This window comes from Mustela nigripes, chromosome 11 (genome assembly GCF_022355385.1).
Source record: "Mustela nigripes isolate SB6536 chromosome 11, MUSNIG.SB6536, whole genome shotgun sequence".
NCBI lineage: Eukaryota > Metazoa > Chordata > Mammalia > Carnivora > Mustelidae > Mustela > Mustela nigripes.
This window is the reverse complement of record NC_081567.1, coordinates 38058785-38080984: the sequence shown is the minus strand read 5'-3', so window position 1 is coordinate 38080984 and position 22200 is coordinate 38058785. Positions and strand designations below refer to the sequence as shown.

At 60.4% G+C, this 22200-nt stretch overlaps 1 protein-coding gene across 1 annotated transcript; it reads right to left on the bottom strand.

The window, feature by feature from the left end:
- Nucleotides 1-4: 4 nt before the first annotated feature.
- Nucleotides 5-22137, bottom strand: CLCN7 (chloride voltage-gated channel 7). The gene is made up of 25 exons (XM_059415728.1): nt 21918-22137; nt 15375-15446; nt 11953-12024; nt 11766-11831; nt 11206-11338; nt 10866-10975; nt 10277-10357; nt 9375-9437; nt 9200-9283; nt 8340-8433; nt 8076-8140; nt 7474-7590; nt 6758-6812; nt 6237-6297; nt 5661-5799; nt 4748-4841; nt 3510-3679; nt 2458-2509; nt 2092-2219; nt 1850-1935; nt 1505-1634; nt 939-998; nt 689-865; nt 445-525; nt 5-176 (listed from the first exon to the last, which is right to left on the bottom strand). Exons 1-25 carry the CDS (start codon nt 22068-22070, stop codon nt 90-92), a joined length of 2430 nt encoding a protein of 809 aa, XP_059271711.1. The 5' UTR covers nt 22071-22137; the 3' UTR covers nt 5-89.
- Between the last annotated feature and the right edge of the window lie 63 nt (nt 22138-22200).

Genomic DNA, 22200 nt, shown 5'->3' with positions numbered 1-22200 from the left:
CAGACACACAGACACACGCGTGCCCCGAACACTGGGGGATGCCGCATCCACCGCTGCCCCAGGGAGCGAGGGGGCGTGGGGGGCGGGGCTCACGTCTGGGCCAGGGCCAGCTCCTCCAGGCCCCCCCTCCCGAGGCGGTACCTGGCCAGGTCCTTCCTGGTCACCAGTCCAACCACCTGCGGGAGCAAAGCCGGGGCAGGGGCTGGCAGCAGTCTCTTGCAGTCGTGGAAACCCAGCCCCATGCCCTGCAGGGGGCAGCACCATGAGGGGGAGCCCCAGGGTCAGACACCTGGCCGGTCTGGGTATTGAGCCTTGCACAACCCCCCACCCACCCACCCCCCGTCCAGGGGCTGAGAGCAGATCCCGTGGCCCCCTCCCCTGCCCCTGCCCCACAGCCACGCGCCCAAGTGCGACCAGGGCAGCCAGGATACTGCGGCTACTCACCTGGTTGCAGTTGTCCACTACCACCAGGTGCCGGAGGCCGAGAGCCCGGAACAGCTTGAACACGCGCGGGAGGGACGCGTCCTGCAAAGGGGGCAGGCACGCTGCTGAGCAACCCCTGCTGGTCCCATCCGAGAAGGGTGGCACCTCCGACAGAGCCTGGGGCCGCTGGTGGCCCCCTCCCCTGCCCCTGCCCCACAGCCACGTGCCCAAGCCACCCATCCCCGGCCACGGCCTGTGGCAGTACCTGGGGCACCGTGTAGGGCGAGGGGTTCATGAACTCCGAGAGGTCCATGGTGCACTCGCGCTCGTCCTGCGACACGTGGATGGACTGGATGGGCGGGAAGCGTGGGTAGGCGTCTCGGAAGTCCTTCAGCCTCAGCCGCCGCCGCACCAGGCCCATGCTGGAGCGCTCCACGAATACCTGCAGCGGCGGGCGTCAGAGCCACGAGCCACCACCCCCTCGGCCCCCAACCCCCCGAGTGGCCAGCAGCTACCTTGTGCTTCAGGAGGACGATGAGCTGGGAGCGCAGGATCAAGCCCTGCAGCCGGGCCGGCTGTGGAAAGAGACCTCGTCTGTGAGGAGCCAAGACTGAAACCCTTCCAGCCACGAGGGCTCCCTGCTGTGATCGCAGACGTCCACTGCGGGAAACCCCACCAGGCTCCCCTCAACGCGTGGCTGCTCTGGAGCCGGCGTGCTGCGGGCACTTTGCCCGCACTTGCTCACTGCTGCCCAGAGGCTGGGGCGGCAAGAGGCCGTGGTGAGACCCACCCCGCCACCCGCCCACATCTGTCCGCACCGCTTCCGACACATGTCACTGCCCCAACGCCCTGGCTGACGGCACAGCGTGGAGTCAGACCCCAAAACGCGTGGGTGCCGGCAGCCCTGACCGGCAGTCAGCAGCTCCCAGGCCGCGGTCTCCTAGCCACAGGACCCCATTCCTTTGCAGCTGGTGGACGTGAGATCCATGGGCCCACACAGGGTTTCCACTCCATGTGCCAAAGCTGAGGCCACGCACATGTATGGGCCGGACAACCACCTGCACCCGGGGGCCCCAGGTACCTGGTTGTCGCCAGCAAATTCCACCACAGGAAACCCGTTGTGATTGGACGCTGTGTTGCTGAGAATGTCCACAATGACGCCCACCTTCTCCCTCCTCCGCAGGCAGGTGACCGGTGTGCTCATCACCTCCCTGGGCAAGAGTGTCTGCTGTGGCCTTGCCGCAAGCGACCACATGACTAATATCCTCTCCTCGCCCAGACGGAGGCTCGACAGGCAGGAAGCTGCCAGACACAGGAAACCGGGGACGAGGAGCCAGGGGGCCCGCCACCCGGACATCCAGACACCGGTGCACCCTCCCCAACCTCCCAGGAATGTCTGCTGTCCACTGAACCCTGCTGGCCATACCTGGCGGTGAGCGAGTGAGAGGTGACAGGGGCCTCCCAATGCAGGAAAGGCACGCTCTGCAGCTGGATGTGCATGTCGTACAGGCCCTGAGGGGGGGTGGGCGGCGCTGAGACCAGCGGAGGGCCCCTTCCACCCCTCCGCTGCCCACCTCCCAGACCCCAGTCTCAGGCTCCCCGCTGGGGGTGGGTGGGGGCGCACAGAGCAGGGGAGGAGGCAGGCAGGCCTCCTCCCATATGCCACACCTCGATGAAGATGTCGCCCACAATCTTGGCGGTCATCAGGACCAGCATGATGGGGAAGCCATACGTCACGTTGCTGGTGGCCTCCATCATGATGACAGTCAGGCTGAGGGTCATCCTCACAATCCCACCTGCCCAGGGAGGTCATCAGAGGAGGCTGCAGCCACAGAGGCTGCTCCGTGCAAACCCCCTCATCTCCCAGTGTCCATGCCGGCACCCCACCCACTCGCCCCGGTGGTCTGGTCCTGCAGGCTGCAGAGTGGGGACAGCAACCCTGCATGCCACAGGGTGGACTCGCGGCCCTCCGTTCCCCAGGGAGAAGGCGCCCCCTCCTGACCTTGGGACACCCACGGGGTGGCCAGGACTCACCCAGCTGGGCAGCTGCTCCCATGAGGGCATATTTTCCAGGGTCTGCCCAGATCTGTGGGGATGACAGAGGAGCTGTCAGAGGGATGGCAGCCCCCTTCTCAAGCCCACTGAGATACGTGACTCCCCCGCGGCGGGCCCTGGGCCCAGCAACACCAACCCTAGAAGAAACTCCTACATCCACACACACAGGTAATGTGGTCTGCAGTAGCACCTATGGCAACAGAAGCCTGGAAACCCCCTGGGGGTACCCCGCTCAGGAGGCCCTGAAGGATCTGGGCCACACGCACATACGGGACAACTCGGCAGCTACGGCAGGAGCCCGCATTCCACGTGCCAAGGAAGGAAGCAGGGCAGGTGTGTGCAGGGAGGCCGGCAGAGTCCCCATGTGCAGAGAGAGGGCCCAGCGTGGACCAGCAGCAGTGAAGCCACATACTGGCCACGCTGTGCAACTCCTCTCAGGAAACGCCCTTGACAAGCAAACCCGTGGAGACAGAAGGCAGGCAAGCAGCTGTAGGGGCTGGGTACGGCAGCGACTGCACCAGGAACACAGGCATGACGCTAGACACGTGACGCAGACCACCATCGCACGGGGAGAGCCCCCGAGCTGCACGCTTCCACGGCAGGAGGCCTGACAGTACGTGAATCACCCCTCAACTGAGAAAGGAAAATCGGAGCCACGCCTGGGAGGAAACATGACACAGGCATGGCGAGACCTAGAAAAGGGAGCAGGCGGGCAATGGGGACCCACTCCGACTCCTCCAGCGGTTTTAAAAATCTTATTTCAAAGACTGAAGTAAGAAAGGAAGATACACAAAAAGAAAGGCTAGCCCCCAGGGGACGGGCAAACGCGCCTGGGTCACACACTCAAGTCACACCGAGTATCTCCCCGGTCCATGCTTCTAGCACCATGTCTGCAGATGGCAGTCTCGGTCAAACACCAGCGGCCAGAAAACTCGAGGCCACGCCGAAAGACCAGGGGCTCAGATGCACCTGTCCCCTTGCACGGAAAGCCCTGGATCCCAGGCCTGGAGCGTGGAAAAGCCCACACTCACCGCAGCCCCTGTAACGTAGGACAGTGAAATGCCAAAGAGCCGGCCCCAGGCGGCCCCGATGAGCAGCGATGGGATGAAGACACCGGCGGACACCGTCAGCCCATAGGTCCAGCAGGCCAGGAAGAAGTAGACCAGGGTGAAAAGGCCGAGCGTCATGGGGTTGTAGGAGCCTAGGGGAGAGGGGTCTGGCTAGGACCTGCCTCGTGGATTCACCTGGAACATGGTCACCATGCCCAGCTGCCCAGTCCGCTTCCCCCAAGTAGCCCCATCCTCAGGGGCCACAGTGAGAATCTTGGAGGCCTAGTCCCTGAGGCAAGAGGACAGGGCCTGGCAGGTGGGGCTGACCTGAGGCCAAGGGAAGGACGTGTGGACCCCTGGACACCAGGGGAGGTAGACCGCCAGGCATCAATCTAGGGCAGACACTTCCAGGCACCAAAAGAAACCCACTCAAACCTGGGACCACCCAGTCCAGGAAACTGCTGTCTACCCAACAGCCTGGCCCAGGGCACCAAGGGCTCAGCCTCACCCCGTGTTTAAACCTTCCCGCTAAATCGCATGGACCTGCTGCGCGTGTACAGAGACAAACTAGAAAGTTCTCAGTGACCCTGTTCACAGCAGGGAGCAATTAGAGATGGCCTAAAAGAGCCCCAAACGGAAAAGGTGAAATGATGTCGTAGAATGACCACTTGCTGGCTTCCACAGGTGCACACAGCAGCCACCCTCGTGGGCCTGGTGCCATGGGCGGAGGCGAGCCACTGCGCACAGCAGCACCATGGCAGACGCGCTGAAAAGGAGCGCTCTACACTTGACAACCTGTTTTTTTAATTAAAAATGAGTGCAGCTGGGGGCACGCGGCCAGGTCAGTTGGGGGAGCGTGAGTCTGAGCCCCATGGTTGGGGTGGAGGTCACTTAGAAAGGAGACGCAGTGGCCAGTGAGTGTCACTGGGCTGGAGGCCGCCCATGCAAGCAACTCCCAGAGGGAAACTCGGTGGGAGACAGGAACATCGTCACCGACGGAGACAGCAGCTGCCCTCTAGGAGGGGAAGGCCCTGGCCTACCCGAGCTCCCACCCCCTTCGCCAGCGCACCCGCCACAACGGCAAGGGTGTTGACCTCTGCCCTTGGGGCACACTGGCTGGAAGGGAACCCTCAGGCCCAGGGACTGCATGTCGGTCTCAGACCAGCCTGGAGGGGCCAAGACCCCCCATGTGGCTGATGGCATGGAGCTCAGGCACGCACCTGGGGGGTCGTGGAAGAGGCTGACCACGCTCTTCTCCGGGGTGTTGAAGAAGGCGGCGGCCATGGAGTTGTACTCGCCGTCTGCACAGAAGAGCTGCGAGGTCAGGAAAGAGAACGTCCAGTGGGTGGACTGGTCCTGGTGTCCACGATGTGACGGTTGGCTCAGGTTGTGGCCTCAGAGAGGCAGGACGCCAAGAGCCAGGCCCAGGGACGGCGAGGGCTCCAGAGGCAGGTCCAGCCTGCGGGGCCAGTCCACAGGAGCCTGGCCGGACAGGGAGTCTGTTGCTGGGGCACGCGGGGTCTCTGGGGCTCCGCAGCCGGCACCTGAGCCCTGGAGCCAGCGGGCTGAGTCCTCTCAGGCTGAGCAAGGCGGGTTCTGTGACCCCTAGGTACCCCCCAGCCCTGGACATCAAACATCTGCCCGGCCTCTGTGGCTTTGCCAGTTCTGGGCATCTTGCACACAGAGCATCACACGCACTCGGGCCGTTCTGTCTGGCCCATGTCCAAGGTGCTTCTGAGCTTCAGCCACGGCCTGGCGTATCAGAGCATCGGCTCTTTCCACAGCCAAACACACCCACTTACGGACAAACCCCATTTTGCTGGTCAGTTTGCCAGGTGGGCCGTGGCCATGCTGTGGCCATGCTGTGGCCATGCTGTGGCAGGTCTGTGCATGTTTGGGGCTTCTCGGGTCCACACCTATAACACCCCCCCCGTCCCCCATTCTGAAGTCCCCGTGTGGCCCGGGAGGAATGCTAATCTGGGAGGAGTACCAGGGAGAACCCACCCAGTGTAACTTCTGCTCTCCTGATGCTTAGCAGGCCCAGGAAGCCCACTTGAGCCAGATTTCAGCTTCTGGCCACCCTCTGGCCCCATCCCGCCTGACAGACCCACCCACTGGACCTGGGCCTCCTACCTGGAGCGGGTAGGACACAGAGCTCCCCTGCAAGGGCTGGCAGTCTCGGGATGAGTAAATCAGCACGAAGGCGACCGTGGCCGTCACTGCGGCCACCAGCATGGCCTCGATCACCTGGAGGCAGGGCCGGTGGATGTACCTAGAGCAAACAGCAGGATGGACCGGCCTCAGGACAGCTGCACAGCTGAACAGCTGTGGTGGCACCTGGAGTCCGTGTCTCAGGAGAGCTCGTCACAGGACAGGATGGGGTGACAGAGGGTGATGCAGAGCACACAGTCACCGGGTCATCTCCTGGGCGCCGCCAACAGCATTTTAAGTCCAGGCAAGAGAACAAGAAGGCAGAAGTGCCTCCTCAAGCCCAGAGCCTACCCAAAGATTTTGAGAAACCCGAAACCTCCCAGAACTGCTCTCCAGGCCTGAGTGTCCCCTGGCTCAGGGCTTCCCAGGCCTCCCGAGACATGAACCACTGACAAGGAGGGCTGTCAGCATGTGGCCTTCCATGCAACCCCACGGGCACAGAGCCCACAACACGCCCATTTCGAAAACCCCGGGGGGAACAAAACAAAGGCTTCTCACCTGATTCGAAACATTGTCAGCCAGTAATTCAAGGCATTGAACACGGCGCCAAGAATACCACCTAGGACCAGGAGGCAACAGGAGTAAGGGACACAGGAGAAAGGACAGGAGGACAGGGTCTGTGCGTCTGTGTGCTGTATGTCAGCATAGCCCAGCACACGCACAAGTGGATTTCTCAAAAGCTTTGCCTTCCTTCAGGGGGCAGGAGGTTTTTCAGAGTGAGAAGTGCTGTCCAGAGCTCATTCTACTGTAGAAGGTCACCCACCAAGGGGCTTCTCCAGCAGGGGGAGAGCTCCAGTCTTCCGGCTGTGGGCTCCCTCCCAGGGGTGCGTGCACAGGGCAGAGCATGGGAGGACAGCTCCCTGGCTGTGGGGGCCACAGCCCCCTCCAGCCGCGTCAAAGCTGAGCCAGGCCTGTGGTCTGGCAGGCCCGGATCCCACCACACACTGACCTCGCCGGAAGTCTCCGCCCCCACCTGAGTAGGGGGGATGGGAAGCGGTTCTTCATGGGACAGCCCTTACCCACTACGCCCATGGCGATGAAGATGGGAATTTCGTGGATTGTGTACACCATTGTCTGCGGAGGAGAGAACAAGCGCCCGTGGGAACACCGCCGGCCCTCTGCACTCTGACGTGAGCAAGGACACGGCCCGCAATCGGCCCACGCACAGGCCATCCGACACTTTCATGCAGACTACAGGGGTCCGCAGAACAGAGGCACGGCGCTTCCGAGCACACCACGCTCCCTCTAAGGGCTTTTGCCTGCTCCCGGCCGGGGTCTTCGTCCACCTGAAGGTGGGGACGGCCTGAGCTTTCGCCAAATAGCAGTCAGGGGGGCACAAGTGAGCAAGTGAGGAAGAACCCCAGGAATACATCTTGTGACCCCAAGTGACCCGAGGGCTCTGCTGTGTCCATTATGTGCGGCGCCCATGGGAGCAGGGTCCTAGTGCACAGCACCCACTTGCTCCGTGGACACGACCATATGAGCACCCTGGGCCCGTGGCCTCAGCAGACCACCCAGAGGCCCCAGCAGTGTCAGGCTTCCGGACCTGCACAGGTAGGTCAGCTGTGAGCTTCCCTACGTCCCCTCCTGGCCCCCAGCACTTACAACCAAGAGCTCAACCCTGCAGTGAAGAGCAAATGTTCCCCAAAAGCCCACACTCTCAGGATGAACCTCAAGTGTGTGACCATGACCCCAGCCAGAGAAAGCAAGACGACAAGAGAGCACAGTGTATTACCTCTGTGTCAAATCTCCCAAAATTGATAAGCCCTGGGCTGGACAGGTCCCATATATTTCCATGGTAAATGCTCAGAACGAAATTCAGGGTGAACGTGGAAATCATAGAAGCAAAGAACTGTGGGCAGAGAGGAACATGGGCACCGTCAGAGCCAAGCATGCCTGAGGCGGGGGAGTTGGGAGGCCCCGGGGCCGGAAGGCCGGGAGCTGGGGAGATGGGAGGGGACCCTCCCCTCCCGTCATCCAGGAGGTGCCTGGCCCCCCCTGGCTGGGCGAGCGTGTGCTGGGGCCAAGCCGTGACGAAGCTGAGGGACGAGATGTGCGGTGGTGGGGTCTGGGTGGGCCCATGAAGGGGGCGACAAGGTGCGAACAAGGCCCATGGCTGCCGGGGGAGCACACGAGGCGGGAGGACAGCAAGCAGCTCAGGTCGGGCGATGGGCAGAGTCGGCCACAGCAGCCCCATAGGAGCACGGCTCCCAGCACAGCCAACTGGAGACCCCAGGGGAAGGCACCACAGTGCAGGCCAAGAGCCAGACGTCCCTCGAGTGAACGGAGGCCAGGTGACAGCACTGCCTGACGGAGTGGCCCTTTGCAGGCACTTACTATTCTCCACGTCAGGAACTGGTTCCAGAACGAGGCACCCTCCTCCAAGCTGAACAGGACCCCACCTGGAACGGCAAGCAGCCCAGCCCTGACGTGCTCCCCAGGAGCCTGTGACCCCAGGGCACCAAGACAGGCAGAGGCAGTCGCCAGGCCTGTTGGGCCACATGCCTGCACCCTCCTCCTCCCCCAGAGTCTGCAAACAGCAAGACCCCTCTCCCACACGGGAGGTACCACGGCTTGCCCCGTGTGGGCCGCCCTCCTCACCCACGGGGGCTCCGAATGCAGCAGACACGCCGGCCGCAGCTCCCGCGGAGACAAAGTCCCGCTTCTCCGTGTCCCTGCGGAAGTACTCAAAGATCTGCAACAGGGGGACACGGGGACTCACTTCAGTAGCCTTCCCACGGGCACCCCTGAGAGCACAGCAAGGTCAGCAAGCACCAGGGACACCAGGCCCACGGGAGAGGGCTCTCAGGACAGTCCACCCATGCGGACTCATGAAGACCACAGAACAGCCGTGGCACCACAGAACCATAGGTGCCCTCATGGGCCAACAGCCAAGGGAGGAGGCTCGCAACACTGGGGAACCTTTACAGACCACCTAAGACCCACCAGACACCTCAAAACCCCACGGAACACCAGACTAAAACCAAACAGAAGAGATGCTGAAGACACGTGCTTGATATAAAAACACAAGACTGGGGGTCCCTAGGGGGCTCAGTCATTGAGTGTCTGCCTTCAGCTCAGGTCATGATCCCGGGGTCCTGGGATTGAGCCCCGCATCAGACTCTCTGCTCAGTGGGAAGCCTGCTTCCCCCGCTTGTGTTCCCTCTCTTGCCGTGTCTCTCTCAAATAAATACACTTAAAAAAAAAAAACAAAAAGAAAACCCAAGACTGTCCTGTAAAGACTGCAAACATCTGAATTCCTGTGTAAAGTCAGTGCAACACCCGTCAGGATGCTGGTGACTTTGGGAGGAAACGTGGCAAATTGCTGTGAAACAGATCTTGGAAGCGCAGGGTCTTCACTAGTCACATGAGCCGCCCTGACCTCCTCCGAGGCCCCATGTGCCTCTGGCACGGCTGCGGGCAAGGCCGTGGTCCTGGGCACACTGGGGCGGTCCACGCACCTTGAAATCTCGCTTCAGCGACGTCGACCTCCCCTGGGAAATTCCAGCGGCAATGACGGAGCCCGAGTGAATCATCGGCCCCTCCTGGAAGCACAGGATAGCCGCCCTCAGACAAGTGTGGCTCTGAGAGAACTAAGTGGCCTCGGGTCATCGGCAGCAAGCAGGGTTCCGTTACCTTTCCCACTGCCAGTCCGCCCACCACGGACAAGATCACGCCGGACACTTTGATCACGAGGGTCTAAACACAAAGGAAGGCATGTCAAGTCTCTGAAGAAAGGCCGCGTATAGTCTGAGAGCGTGTAGCACAATCCGACCAAGTGCCCAGCTCAGAACCACGACACAAGGCAGGCACACAGGAAGGCCGCCGCACAATGGGCATCCTAGGCATGGGGCTCCGGCTGATTCTTCTCGAACCTTCAAATCTCTCATCCCGAGAAGTTGTGCACCCCTGAAAGCCGGAAGCAGCAGCTTCTGCTTCACTAGACACAGCCCAGGTGTGTTTGCTGACCCTGCACCCACCAGGGGGACCCCGCTGCATGTGGCGGGTACAAGCCCTGCTCCTCAGGCTGCCACTGCAGGTCCCCACCCCTGGGACACAGCCCAGGGCCCCGGGAGCACCCCGCCCCGGACGAGCCAAGAGAAGCCTCTGCCTGAGGCATGCCGACCCGACACCTGGAGATGGCCACGGAGGAACCACACTCCTAGATGCCCCAATCTCTTCAGAATTAGGGCGTTGTCAAGAATATTAAGCAGAACGTTAAGGAAAACTACAAAAACAGGAAAAAACTCACGGAAAGAGTACCTACCACTCCAACAGAGCTATTCTGACCTTGAGATACTAACTACCACGCAGAATATACGGACACGTTCCACACGGCTGGTGAGCCCAGCTGCCGCCCCGTTTAAGCACAAGTACCTAATTTACAGTATGTAAGAGAAAATTCTAGCCCCTTCTGAAGCAGGTTTACGTGAAATGCACACCCAAGCTCATGGGCAGCACAAGGAGGGTCTGGCCAAGTCCCAGAGGCGCTCGGGGACCCACCGTAGCTCCCGCCCAGCGCGGCCTCCGGGCCTCACCTTGAGCCGGACCACGTGGGGGATCTTCACCCCGTTCAGGAAGCACTTGATCTGGGGGATCCCGCTGCCAGCGGCGACCGGCTGGAAGGAGAGAGATCAGCACTGAGCAGGCCGAGCGACGGCGGTGCTACAGCCCCCATGGGTCCCAGCAGACAGGGCCACACGGTGCCCGGGACAGGACAGCTGCCCATGGAGCTGGGTTCCTCTCCTGCTTCCTCTTATTCCAGAGGCAGTGATGATGGTGGGGAACGGGGAGCAGGCCATGGGAGGGGTCGGGAATTGAGCGGAAAAGAGGCCCAGTGTCCCAGGGGTGGGGGACGGGCACTGCAGATAGGAGCTTCCGGATGCTACACTCATGGCAGGGGAGAAGCCAAGAGAGAGGCAGGCCACAGGAATGGAGGCTTCTGGGAGAAGTCCAGGAAGGGGTGCTCCCTTCCACCCAGACCAGCCCTGCTGCTGAGGCCCCGCCGCCTTCTGCTTTGCCAGAACACGGAATGTCTGCACCAGAGGCCCTGCCAGTGTAGCCGCGTGGACCTTGCTGGCACAGGCTTCAGGGTTCCCTCCCACAGGAGCCCCCTGGCAGCCGTACCTCCACAAAGGCGACGATTGCAGAGCCTACGAGCACGAACGCGGAGTTCAGCGTGGCCCACAGCAAAAGGGAGAAGGAAAGCCCGCCCCTCTCCGTGAACTTGTCGATATCTGGTGCTCATCAAGGACGACTGGCAGCTTCACCCTTGGCCTGCCTGCTGCCCTCCTGGGCCCGTAGCACCACCCTGGCCCCCGATGCCCCCACGCAGCCACGCCTCCCCCGTGAGGATGGCAAACGTGCCTGGCAGGGAGGCCTCACCGCTAGCCGGCTCAGAGCTGCACAACCCCACCCGGTGGAGCCCGCGCCGCCTTCTCTGCCAGGGACTTCGGACAAAGGATACTGTCCTTGACGACCTTGTACTTCAAGCCAGCCACGTTCTCTACCACGATGTCAATGAAGCAGGCCACGAGGCCCGTGAGGATTCCAATCATGGCACAGATGACCCAGCGCTTCATCTCTACCGTCCGGAAGGCCTGCGGGGAGGGCAACCATCAGAAACAGGCACGGTGCAGGCACCTCCACCACAGGCCCCTCTGGACATGGTGCGTCCAGCCCCAGGGGTTCTGCAGGCCACCACCAGTGCAATGCGTGCGGGACCCCGCATCCAGGGAAGGCAGCCTCTGGTCAACATCTCAGAGGCGGTGGACCTTCCCCACCAGTTCACAGTCAGTGGCTGATAGCGCAGGCACCCAGCTGACGACTGCCTGTCCTCCTCCATCACACCCACCTAACACACCCACTCCCATCCCTGTCCCTAGGCGTCTCTGGCTCCAGGACACAAACCAGGATCGGAGGCTGGAGGACCCCAGAGGGGGTGGGAGGGGGCTGCACCCAGGCCAGGGGGCAGCACGAGGGCAGCTGAGAGCAGGGTGCATGGTGAGGACACCAGCGCAGACTCACCGTGTGGTTGATGCGCCTCTCCTCCTCCAGGAACAGCTGGTTCTCACTGTTGTCGTAGTCCAAGCTCTGCAGGAAGGCACACAAGACACACAGCTGACCCCGGTGCTCCTGGGTCATGGGGCAGAAGGGGGAGGGGCGAGGGGGCGAGGGTCTGCATGGGGTAGGGGCGGCGAGGGAGAAGGCCCACCTCGTACTTGAGGGACAACAGCTTCTCGTTGTGCGGGATCTCCTTGGGGAAAGGGTGAGGGGGGTCCGTCTCCTGCAGAAGAAAGAAGCAGAGCCGCACACCTGACAACCAGCATATGCAGGAACAGAGCAAGGAAAAGGGGCGGGGGGGCACATGTCTGTGTGTCCCACGAAGCCAGGAGGCTGCAAGTGCAGGCCCATGCCCTGCGGCACCACGGGCAGGTCAGGATCATCCCAGCTACACACCAGAACTCAAGTGACATGGTGTTTGTGAAACTGTGGGAAACATGTTCCTGGTCTGTGTCCCAGGTGCTGCCCCCACGTCTGAAATCCTGTGGCCTCTCTAGAGGGTGTTCTCTATGCGCTCAGGGACCGGTGGGGGCTGCCAGCCAGAGAGATCAAGGCTGACCAGAGGGCAGATTCTCAGCTCCACACCCTGACCCGTGACCTCTGCAGAGGGGGAGGGGCTGAGACTGAGCCTATCACCCACGACTGAGGAGCCCATCAGCCCCGAGGCCCCCTAAGAATGGAAGGGGTATGGGAGCCTCCAGGCACATAGGGGTGCCGGCAGGGGGCAGGGCCTGGAAGCCCTGTGCTCCTTCCACACCCCGCCCGCCCTGTGGGTGTCTTCCTTCTGCTGTTCCCGGGTCCTGTCCTTGACAATGAACCAGTTTCCCTGAGTTCTGTGAGCCGTTCTAGCAAATTATGGCTGGACAAGGAGGTCTGGAACCCTGACTTATAGCTGGTGACAGCCTGGACATGGGGGCGGTCTCGTGGGACCCGGCCGGCAGCCTGGGGAGGGGGTCTGCACTCATGCCTGGCAGATGGTGTCAGAACTGAGTTAAGCTGTAGGACACCCAGCTGCTGTCTGCAGAGGACGGGAGAGCGAATTGCTAAGGAAACCCACACGTTCAGCATCTGCAGTGTGGTACTCACAACCCTCAACACTGCTGCGACAGGATAAAGGACAAAGTCCTCACGATCATCTCAACAGACTCAGAAAATTGATCTAACAAATATCTAACACTCCTTCAAGACAAGAATACGTAACAGAGTAAGAACAGAAAGAATATCCTCAGCCTGATCAGGGTGTCCAGGAAAACCCCACGGCGAGCGTCCCAGTCAACGGTGAGAGACAGAAGCTTCTCCCCTCAGATCAGGAACACGACAAGGACACCTGCCCGGGCCCCGCCTGCTCCATATGGCCCTGGAGCTCCGACCATGGCAGGGAGGCAAGAAGAGATAACAGGCATCCAGAGCAGAAAGGAAGAAATGAAACTCACTATTGGTAGATGACATGACCTCGCATACACAAAATCCCCAAAAATACGCTAAGAAATTATCAGAATAACGTGCTCAAAAAGACTGCAGGACAGAAGGCTGGTGCGCAAACCCACGGGCTTCTCCACACGCCTGCAAGCACAGCCAGGAAGGAAATCCAGAGAACTGCAGTGACAAAAGCAGCGAGAATAAAATAACTGAAGTGTATTCCCCAGATACACTCGACGAAGGAACACATGTACACTGACAACCACAGAGCGCTGCCGGGAGGAGTGGGAGGCAAGAATGAACGGAAGGATGCTGCGTCCTTCTGTCAGGAGACTGGGAGTGAAGCCGCGGCGGGCAGCCCTGAAACTACATGGAAATGCACAGGGTCTCGAGCAGCCAAAACGACCCTAAAAAAGGAGAACAGGGGCACCTGGGGGGTTCAGCCGGTGAAGCGTCTGTGTTCAGCTCAAGTCATGATCCCGGGGTCCTGAGATCAAGCCCTGTGTCGGGCTCCTTGCCCAGCAGGGAGTCTGCTTCTCCCTCTGCCTGCCACTCCCCCTGCTTGTGCTCATGCACTCTCTCAAAATAAGTAAATAAAATCTTACAGAAAAGGCAAAAGGAAAACAAAGCTGGAGGACTCTCACTTCCTAGTTTCAAAACTCACCACAAAAGACCTAGTCCTCCAGAGGGCATGGCCCGGGGACAAGGACAGACACGGGCATCAGTGCAAGAGAAGCAGAGCCCCGAGAGAAACCCTCGTGTTCATGGCCAACTGGTTCTCTAAGACGGTGCCTAGATGACTCATTAGGAAAGACTGGTTTTTCAGAGAGAGGGTCCTGAGAGTCCAGACACCCACACGCGAATGAGCTCGTACCTTTTTTCCTCCACTGAACACAAGATCGGTGAAAAATGAATGGATCAAAGGTCTAAAGTCAGAGAACTCTCAGAAGAAAACAGAAAATCTTTATGATCTTGGGCTAGGCAGTGGCTTCTTCAACACGACGCCAACAGCACGGCACCAACAACACAACAGACAACTTGACGTACTTACAATCAAAGCTTTTGTGGGGCACCTGGGAGCCACAGTCAAAGGCTGAGTGTCCTACTCTTGATTTCGGCTCAGGTCATGATCCCAGGGTCGTGGGATCAAGCCCTGTGTCAGGCTCTGCGATGGGCCTGGAACCCGCTCCAGATTCCATCTCCCTCTCCCTCTCCCCTACTGCACCTTCCCACTCTCTAAAAAATAAAATAAAATAGGCTCTGTGCTTTCAAAAACACTGTCAGAAAGCGAGAAGACACCCTAAGACGGGGTCTGCAGATTTCGTACCTGACCAACAACACGCGTCTAATATACAAAGAGTTCTTGTAACCCAACGACAAAAATACAAACAACGCGATTAGAGTGGCACAGGATGTGAAGAGATGTTGCTGCAAAGAAGACATACACGTGGCCACCAGTGCAGGAAAGATCAGCTGGCCGTCACTGGCCATCAGAGGGGGGGAAGGTCAGAACCGCAAAACCCTGGGGAGGAAGTCAAGTGCAAGGCTGGAGAACAGGGCAGGCTCAAGAAACATTCCCTGCCAGCTACCACACAGCTTGGCACGGGGGCAGGAGAAGAGGACAAAGGTCCAAAGGTCCCTATCTAAAGGTCCCTGACCCTTGAGATCCCTGTCCCCAGAGCCCACCTCCTGCCCACTCAGGGCCCCTGTCCCACACGTGCTGCCGGCTCCTCTGGCCTTGCTTCCTCCATTTGCATAGGACAGGCTCAGGGCAACCTCCTGCATGCACTTGCCCCATCTCTGCTCATGTAGATCAGCCTCAGGGGACACAGACCCTCAGAGCCAACTTCCTTGGTTGCCCAGGCTCTGGGGGCCCGCCCACGGTCTGCTCATCATTTTGTCCCCCAGCTCTGCAGAGACTGCCCACACCTGCCCTCCCACTCTGCACGGAACTGTCCACACCTGCCTCCTCGCTCCGGACAGAGCTGCCTGTACCTGTCCCCGAGCTCTACACTGCCTTGCTTGCTGTCCATCGCCTTCCTGTTTGCTGTTTACCCCTGCACTCTGCTCGGCACCTCCACAAGAGCGGGCCGTGACCTTCCTGGGGGTGGGCAGGGGCTGAGAGCTGCAGGGTGGAGCGAATCCACTACTCACCGGGTCGAGCATCTCATCGTCTAGCTCCACGTTGCTCATCTGTCCAACCCGGAAGAATGCTGAACGTGGCGACTGGAAGAGAGATTGCAGGTGCTCAGCCGCAGGTCATGTGACCAGTGCTGGACCCCAGACAAGTCCAGACTCTGCATGAGCCCAGGCCTTCTTTTCCCCACAGGGCCCCCTATTACCTTGGCCTAAGACACGGCCGAAACGGCAGACACCTGCCAACCCTGGGGATGAGATCGGAAGGTCGCCCACGCCCAGGTTCCCCCACCCAAGCCACTTCCCGAGTCCCCTCATCATGAGACTGAGGGGCTCTGGCAGGCAGGGAGCCGTCCCCGGCTTCCAGGCAGGCCCTCCAGACACACAGCCACACTCCTGTCAGTCCCCGGGGACAGACAGGCAGGCACTTGACTGTCCTCACATGCACCGCATGGCAGAGGCCTGGGAAGCAGAACACAGGCGCCCGGCAGGTGTGCGTTGCCGTGAAACCTGTTTCGATTGGGGTCGGTATATCCCAGATGCTGCATGGAAGCCCGACCCGGGGTTCCTCGGCAGCGCAGGTGGAACTGGCTGCCCCGTCATTTACCCTGCGGCCCTCCATGACCGCGACACCCACACCGGCCCCCGGAACCACAGCCCCATGGGTTCAGCCGGGAGCAGATGACCCTCCTCCTGCCACACCAGCAGCTCAGCAGTCAGCTCACCCTGCACCCCATAGCGCCGGTCTCCCTGCTGGACCCCTCACGTGGGAACAGGAGCCCCGTGACGGCAGCACTTGCATCCCCGTGTGTCGCTGCACGTGTTCTTGCCTGACCTCTCGCCGCGCCTGACGTACCAACTGCCCAAGCAGGGCGCTGCAGTATGCACAGTCCGCAGGCTCGGGCTGCACATGCTTGCCCCACCAGGGGGCCTTCTGAGCCGCGTGTGCACACGGGCATTGCCATGCTCCCCGCGCACAGATGGGCGCCCTTCACACACGCATACCGAGAGCCAGCGACCGGGGGTGGCGGAGAGAAACCCATTTCTCTTTAAGAACACCGACAGTGTCGGGGCACCTGAGTGGCTCAGCTGGTTAAGCCGCTGCCTTCGGCTCAGGTCATGATCTCGGGGTCCTGGGATCGAGTCCCGCATCGGGCTCTCTGCTCGGCGGGGAGCCTGATTCCTCCTCTCTCTCTGCCTGCCTCTCTGCCTACTTGTGATCTCTCTCTGTCAAATAAATAAATAAAATCTTAAAAAAAAAAAAAAGAACACCGACAGTGTCCCCAAACCACCGACTCCAGGAGAACTATCCCTGCTGGCCACCGTGCCGGCCCCGCAAGGAACCCCCGTTCTCAAGCTGGCTGCCACCTCCGCTCCACTGACAGGACACGTGTGAGCAGGAAGGGGTCTGGGCCACCACCCAGCCCGCAGCTTAGCCACAGCAACACCAAATGCACATCCCCGGGGATATGTCTGTACACACAGACCGGCCAGCCAGACAGGGTGCACAGATGGACAGACCCCACTGAGCAAGGCCAGGCCACGTGGACAGTGTGACGGGATCCACACCCCGAACCGGCAGACGGAGCCATAGAGAAAGGCTGTTTGGTCACTTCCAACGCCCCCACCAGTGACCAGGAAAGAAGCTCGGTTACATGGGACCGTCACCCCTCCGCAACAAGGGACCCAAAGTCAGGACCCATCACACATCTCCTCTCGCCTCTGCAGTTTCCAAGAGCCACGCGGCAGCCTTGGGAGAGGTGTGACAAGAACGGTCAGGTCAGGGGATGCCTGTCCCCTGTCAGTCAACGAAGCATCTGCCTTCCACTCAGGTCATGATCCCAGGGTCCTGGGATCGAGTCCCACACAGGGCTCCCTACCTGCAGCCTGCTTCTTCCTCTGTCCCTGCTCTCTTTCTCGCTAACAAATAAAATCTTCCAAAAGAAAAAAAAAACGAACAGTCTAGTCAGCACAGACTTACTGGCTCAGGGGATACAGGCCCTTAGCCCCTGACCAGAGGACGCCAGCAGGGCAGGGGGGCACCCCAGGAGGGCATGCCTCGACTGGGAGGTGGCGGCCCCTCCCTTCTCCCCCCCGCCCCCGCTTCTCTCTTTGGGCTGTACGTGCATCTTCCAGAAAATATCTTTTGTGGTGAAGCAAGCTGATTTAGAGCTCAGTGATCTCCTCGAAGTGTCTGTGTCTTCCCCTTGAACACAGGTTAGATCACGTACCAGCTCCTCCAACTACAACACGTACAAGAGGCCAGACAGAGGCTCTGGGGACTGATGCCAAGGAAAAGTGGCCAATCCCACAAATTACACACTGAGCAGCCGCACTGACCCGACCTCAAAACGTCGGGCCCGGGGGAATGGGAGCAGGTTGGGTGCGGGAGGGGCGACCTAGAGGCAGGACAAGAGAGTTCCGTGCCTCTTGTAGTACGGGAGAACGTACTACAGATCGCGCACCCGAAAGGAGTTAACACCTGCCTCACGTCAGGAACTGAAGTCAACAAAACAACCTGGTAAGAAACAGTGGGGGGAAAAAAAGAAAAGAAAAGAAAAGAAACAGTGGGCAGAGGACCTGAAGACACATCTCCAACGGTGACACACGCACAGCCAATAAGCACATGAAAACACACTTGACACCAGCAGCCGAACCACAAGGACATGCTGCCCCCAGCGCAGCGTGAGCCAGGGAGGGGGCCGGAAGCACGCTGGGTGGGTGCACGGCGGCACAGCAGCTGTGGAGAGCAGTGTGGGACGACCACGTGCCCCAGTGATCCGACCCCTGGCATGTCCTCAAAGACATGGGATGACCACGTGACCCAGGGATCCAACCCCTGGACATGGGAACCCATGTGACTCACATCAGCCAAGGGCTGGAAACGACACCAGCGTCCCCTGACAGATGAGTGGGAAAACTGGCCAGGGCCCACCCGGGCAGCAGAAGGTCGCAGGGCCTTGAAAAGGAAGGAAATTCTGCAACCTGCTACCACGGGGAACAGGGACGAATCTCGGGCACATTATGTTGAAGAAAGCCACCTGTCACAAAAAGACACACATGCCACAGTGTGAGACTTCTAAAACAGTCAGGTTTACAGAGAGGGAAAGCAGAAGGGTGGGCCCCAGGGCCTGGGTAGGGGCGGGTGCTGGGTGTTTCATGGGGACAGTTTCAGTTGTGCAAGGCGGCCCAGTTCCCCAGGGAGCTGGCGGGACAGTTACACAACAGCATGCAGGCCTCTGAGTGCAGGGAGCTGTGCGCTGGTCATGGCGGTGAATTCTGTTGTATGTTCTCACTCACAGTAAAACCAAGTTTACAAACAATCCCAAGGCCATGACCTGTCCCGCTGGACTGGTGTGTATTCCCGCAGCCACCAGGCTCCACGCTCAGCACGGAGGACACGGGGCTCCAGCAGCCACAGGCTTCCAGGCTAAGCACACAGACGCCCATGAACAGGGTAACTGCAAACGTGAGGAAGCCTGTGAGGTCAGGCTGATGAGGAGGCCTGCAGGCTGAACCCCATCCCAGTGAGGAGAAGGACTGCGCTGTGGGGGGGGGGGGGCGCAGTCCCAGGACCCTCAGTCTAAGCCTGGGCCCAGTCCTGTCCCTCAGCTCTCACTGACCCCGCACAGGTGAAACCAAAGGCAGGAGGGACACAGACCTGGGCAGCCCTCAGGCAGCCCACCCCAACCCTACCAGCGAGGCCATGGGTGGGCAGAGAGCGAGGAGGGACCTCCAGGAGGAGCTGAGCCCGGTGCTAAGAGCCACCTCGGAGGAAGATGGGGTGCTTGCTTACTGCAGAGCACAGCTCGAGGGGCCAGTGAGGACGACAGATGAGCCACCCGTGAGCGCCGCCTCTGCTGCCCCTGGCACTCCAGGCTGCGGTCTGGGGCCCCAGCTGTATGGGCAGGACACAGAAGTAAGCCAGTTCCCAAAGAAGCTGGATCCTTAGAACGGATTCTAAACCTGAGAGTCCTATCCCCACCCCGTGCTGCCAAGTGTCTCAGGAGGAGCTTCCCGAAGCCGTGGGCCCTGGAAATGTCCCACAGTCACCAACTCCACGGCTATCCCACCCTCCGCCTCCAGAGCGTCTGTTTCTGCCTGAGAATTCCCTGCAGAAGCTCTGGAAATGCTCCGCTTCCCGCTGCCCACACACATGACAATGACTTGCTGGCTGACCTCACTCTCTCCCAGCGGCTGAATGGCAGTGACGCTCTGGTAACTCACCATGACCCCCTGCTCCAGCATGTTGGGCCCAGGGGCCTGACAAAGGGAAGAGCAGCCCACAGGGGCCTCTGAACAGCTGCTCCGGGGCAGGTGGAGGCTTAGCTCAGGGCGGCCAGGTCTCTCCTGCCCAGGGCCATGCTTCTCCCCGTGGGGCACTCAGCAGCCTGCCAGGCAGCCACACGGCACATGCCTCCCCAAGCAACAGCTTCAGGAGGCTGGCCGGCTCTGCTGTGCCCACGCCACCACCATCCCACTCTGGGTGTCGGGCAAGAAACCCCAAAGGGCCGGGAGGTGGCCAAGATGAGCTCCCACGTCAGAGTCACTAGGACGTGTCCACAGGATGGTTGTTGGTCCGGGGTGTCCTTTTGGTTCCAATGGCCCCCGACTGGCAGCACCTCACAGGCCACTGTCTGCCGCAGAGCTAGGGTGCCCCCGAGCCCAACTCTGAACTTGCCCTGCGAGCCCAGAGCACACCTTCCCCACAAGAAAGCTGGCATCAAGGAATCCCATCAGCTGCCAGTGGGGTCACCTGGTGAGCAATAACCCAAAGACCGTCACTTTCATGCTGTCTCCGGTACTAATCCACAGAGTGGCCACCATCCACCAGCCGGGACGGGCACTGCTCAGAACGGCACACACATTCACCTTCCTGCAGGGGGTCACCCTGAGGCAGCAGAGGCCGCGGGGCTTGCCTCCTGGGGTGCGTAGCGGTTTCCCCCTTGCCATCAGTCTGAATGATCCCTGAAGACTGAAATCTCCAGCTTCCTGCAGGACTCCCCCTGAGAGAAAGCTGGATTCAAAGCCAAGAGCTGTCCCCTACAGGTCTGACCTACCTCTCTCCCTGCTCCGATCTACTTTCCAAACTCACAGAGGATCCCATGGACGCTCTCCATTCTTTCCCACCTGTCGGACTGCCTGTGCGTCTTGCACTCAAGACTGGACCCCGATGGTACCTCTCCTGCCCTTGGGGCCCCTCAGTCTTCACAGAGCACCAGGCATGCTTCTCCACGAGCCTGCAGCCAGTAGGAAGGAAGCTGCTTTTGCACCTCTGTTCTGGGTAAATTGCAGGCAGCCAGGCACACAGTATGTGCATAGTAATTCTTTTTCAGTTGTTTAAGAGAAGCTAGTCAGGTGTTACTAAACACAAATGCGCAATAGTTTGCAAACAGTTTTTAACGATTTTTTTTAAGAGTTCAAAAGACTCTTCTTAAAAAAAAAAAAAAAAAAGCCAACTCCTTTGGTCAACTTGCAAAGTGGGAAACACACGTTCAGTCCTGAGATAAACCCAAATTCCACCTCAATGTTTCTAGCGCTTTCCCTGTCGACTCTTAAAGCCAGTTTCACGATTCCCTTTCATAGACCCTAGGCTACTTTCTTTTAGAAGGAAAAAATAACAAAGCACCCTTAAGGCCCTCCCCTCCAAATTAGCCATTTCAGGTCACTTCTAGTGTAGATAACAGAGGGCATTTCCGAACAAGATGCCACTCAAAGAGTAGACCTGCACTTTCACGCTCATGCATTTCCAAGGGAGGGAGGCAACCTGGGGATAAGCCCTACAGAAACGGCCTGACGTTTGCCTCCTTCCCGCTTTTTGAGGACTGTTCCAATGGTTAATGGACAGAGAAGAAAAAAGGAACAAGAATAACAACCAAAAGCAGAGTAAGACCGAGCGACAAAGAGAAACAGCTCATTAACTCAAAATCAACACAACACCCGTGCACGCTTGCAAAGCCGCAACCCGAGTCACCGAGCGGCGCAACCGCTCTGACCTGTTGCTTAGAGCGCGGGTCTGCACGCTCTCCCGTCGCGTAACTGGTGAGGAAACCGCGGTGGAGACACCCACCACCCCTAAGATCGCCCCGCACGGACGCGTGCAGAGAAGGGGCCCGCAGAGCGCCGCACTACCGAGAGCAGCCGGCGGCCGGCAGCTCGTGCGCGCTCGGAGCACAGGGTCACGGTGAGCTCGGCCTGCTCCTCGAGCCCCGCAGCCACCCGGCCCCGAGCTTCCTCCCTTCCGGGACCCCAGAGCCCCAGGGCCTCGATTCCGAGGCCAGCGCTGCCACGTGCGGAAGACGACCCCGGGCCCATTCCCGCGCCCGACCGCGGCACATCCCCTCCTCTTCACCGGGTGGCGATCGGAGCACCGACGCGCCGGTCAGCACCGGCCAGGCACAAGGCCACCGGCGAGGGAGCCACCCTCCGCATGCCAGAGCCGCTGACCCCCGAGTGCGAGCGGCGCGGAGGACCTGGTCCACGCCCGCCACGGCGAGGCCGGCTCCCGGCGCGGGGAGACTGAGGCGCGGGCCCGGGGCTCTCCCGGCGGACCGGCCTCACCTGACGGGCGGCCGCCGGCCCAGCCCCGTTCAAGAGCGGCGTGCTCTCCCCGGCCCGCGCCCCGGGCCGCGCCGTCCTCCGCAGCAGCGGCGCCGCCTCGTCGTCGTCCAGGTCGCGGCCGGACCACGACACCTTCTTAGACACGTTAGCCATGATCCGCGGCAGACGGCCCGGCGGGGGAAGCGCGGCGACCGGGTGTTTGTTCTCGTGACCCGCGCCGCGCCCACGTGACCCGCGAGGCCTGCGCACTTGAGGCACAACGGCGGCCGCGCGGGGTCATGCG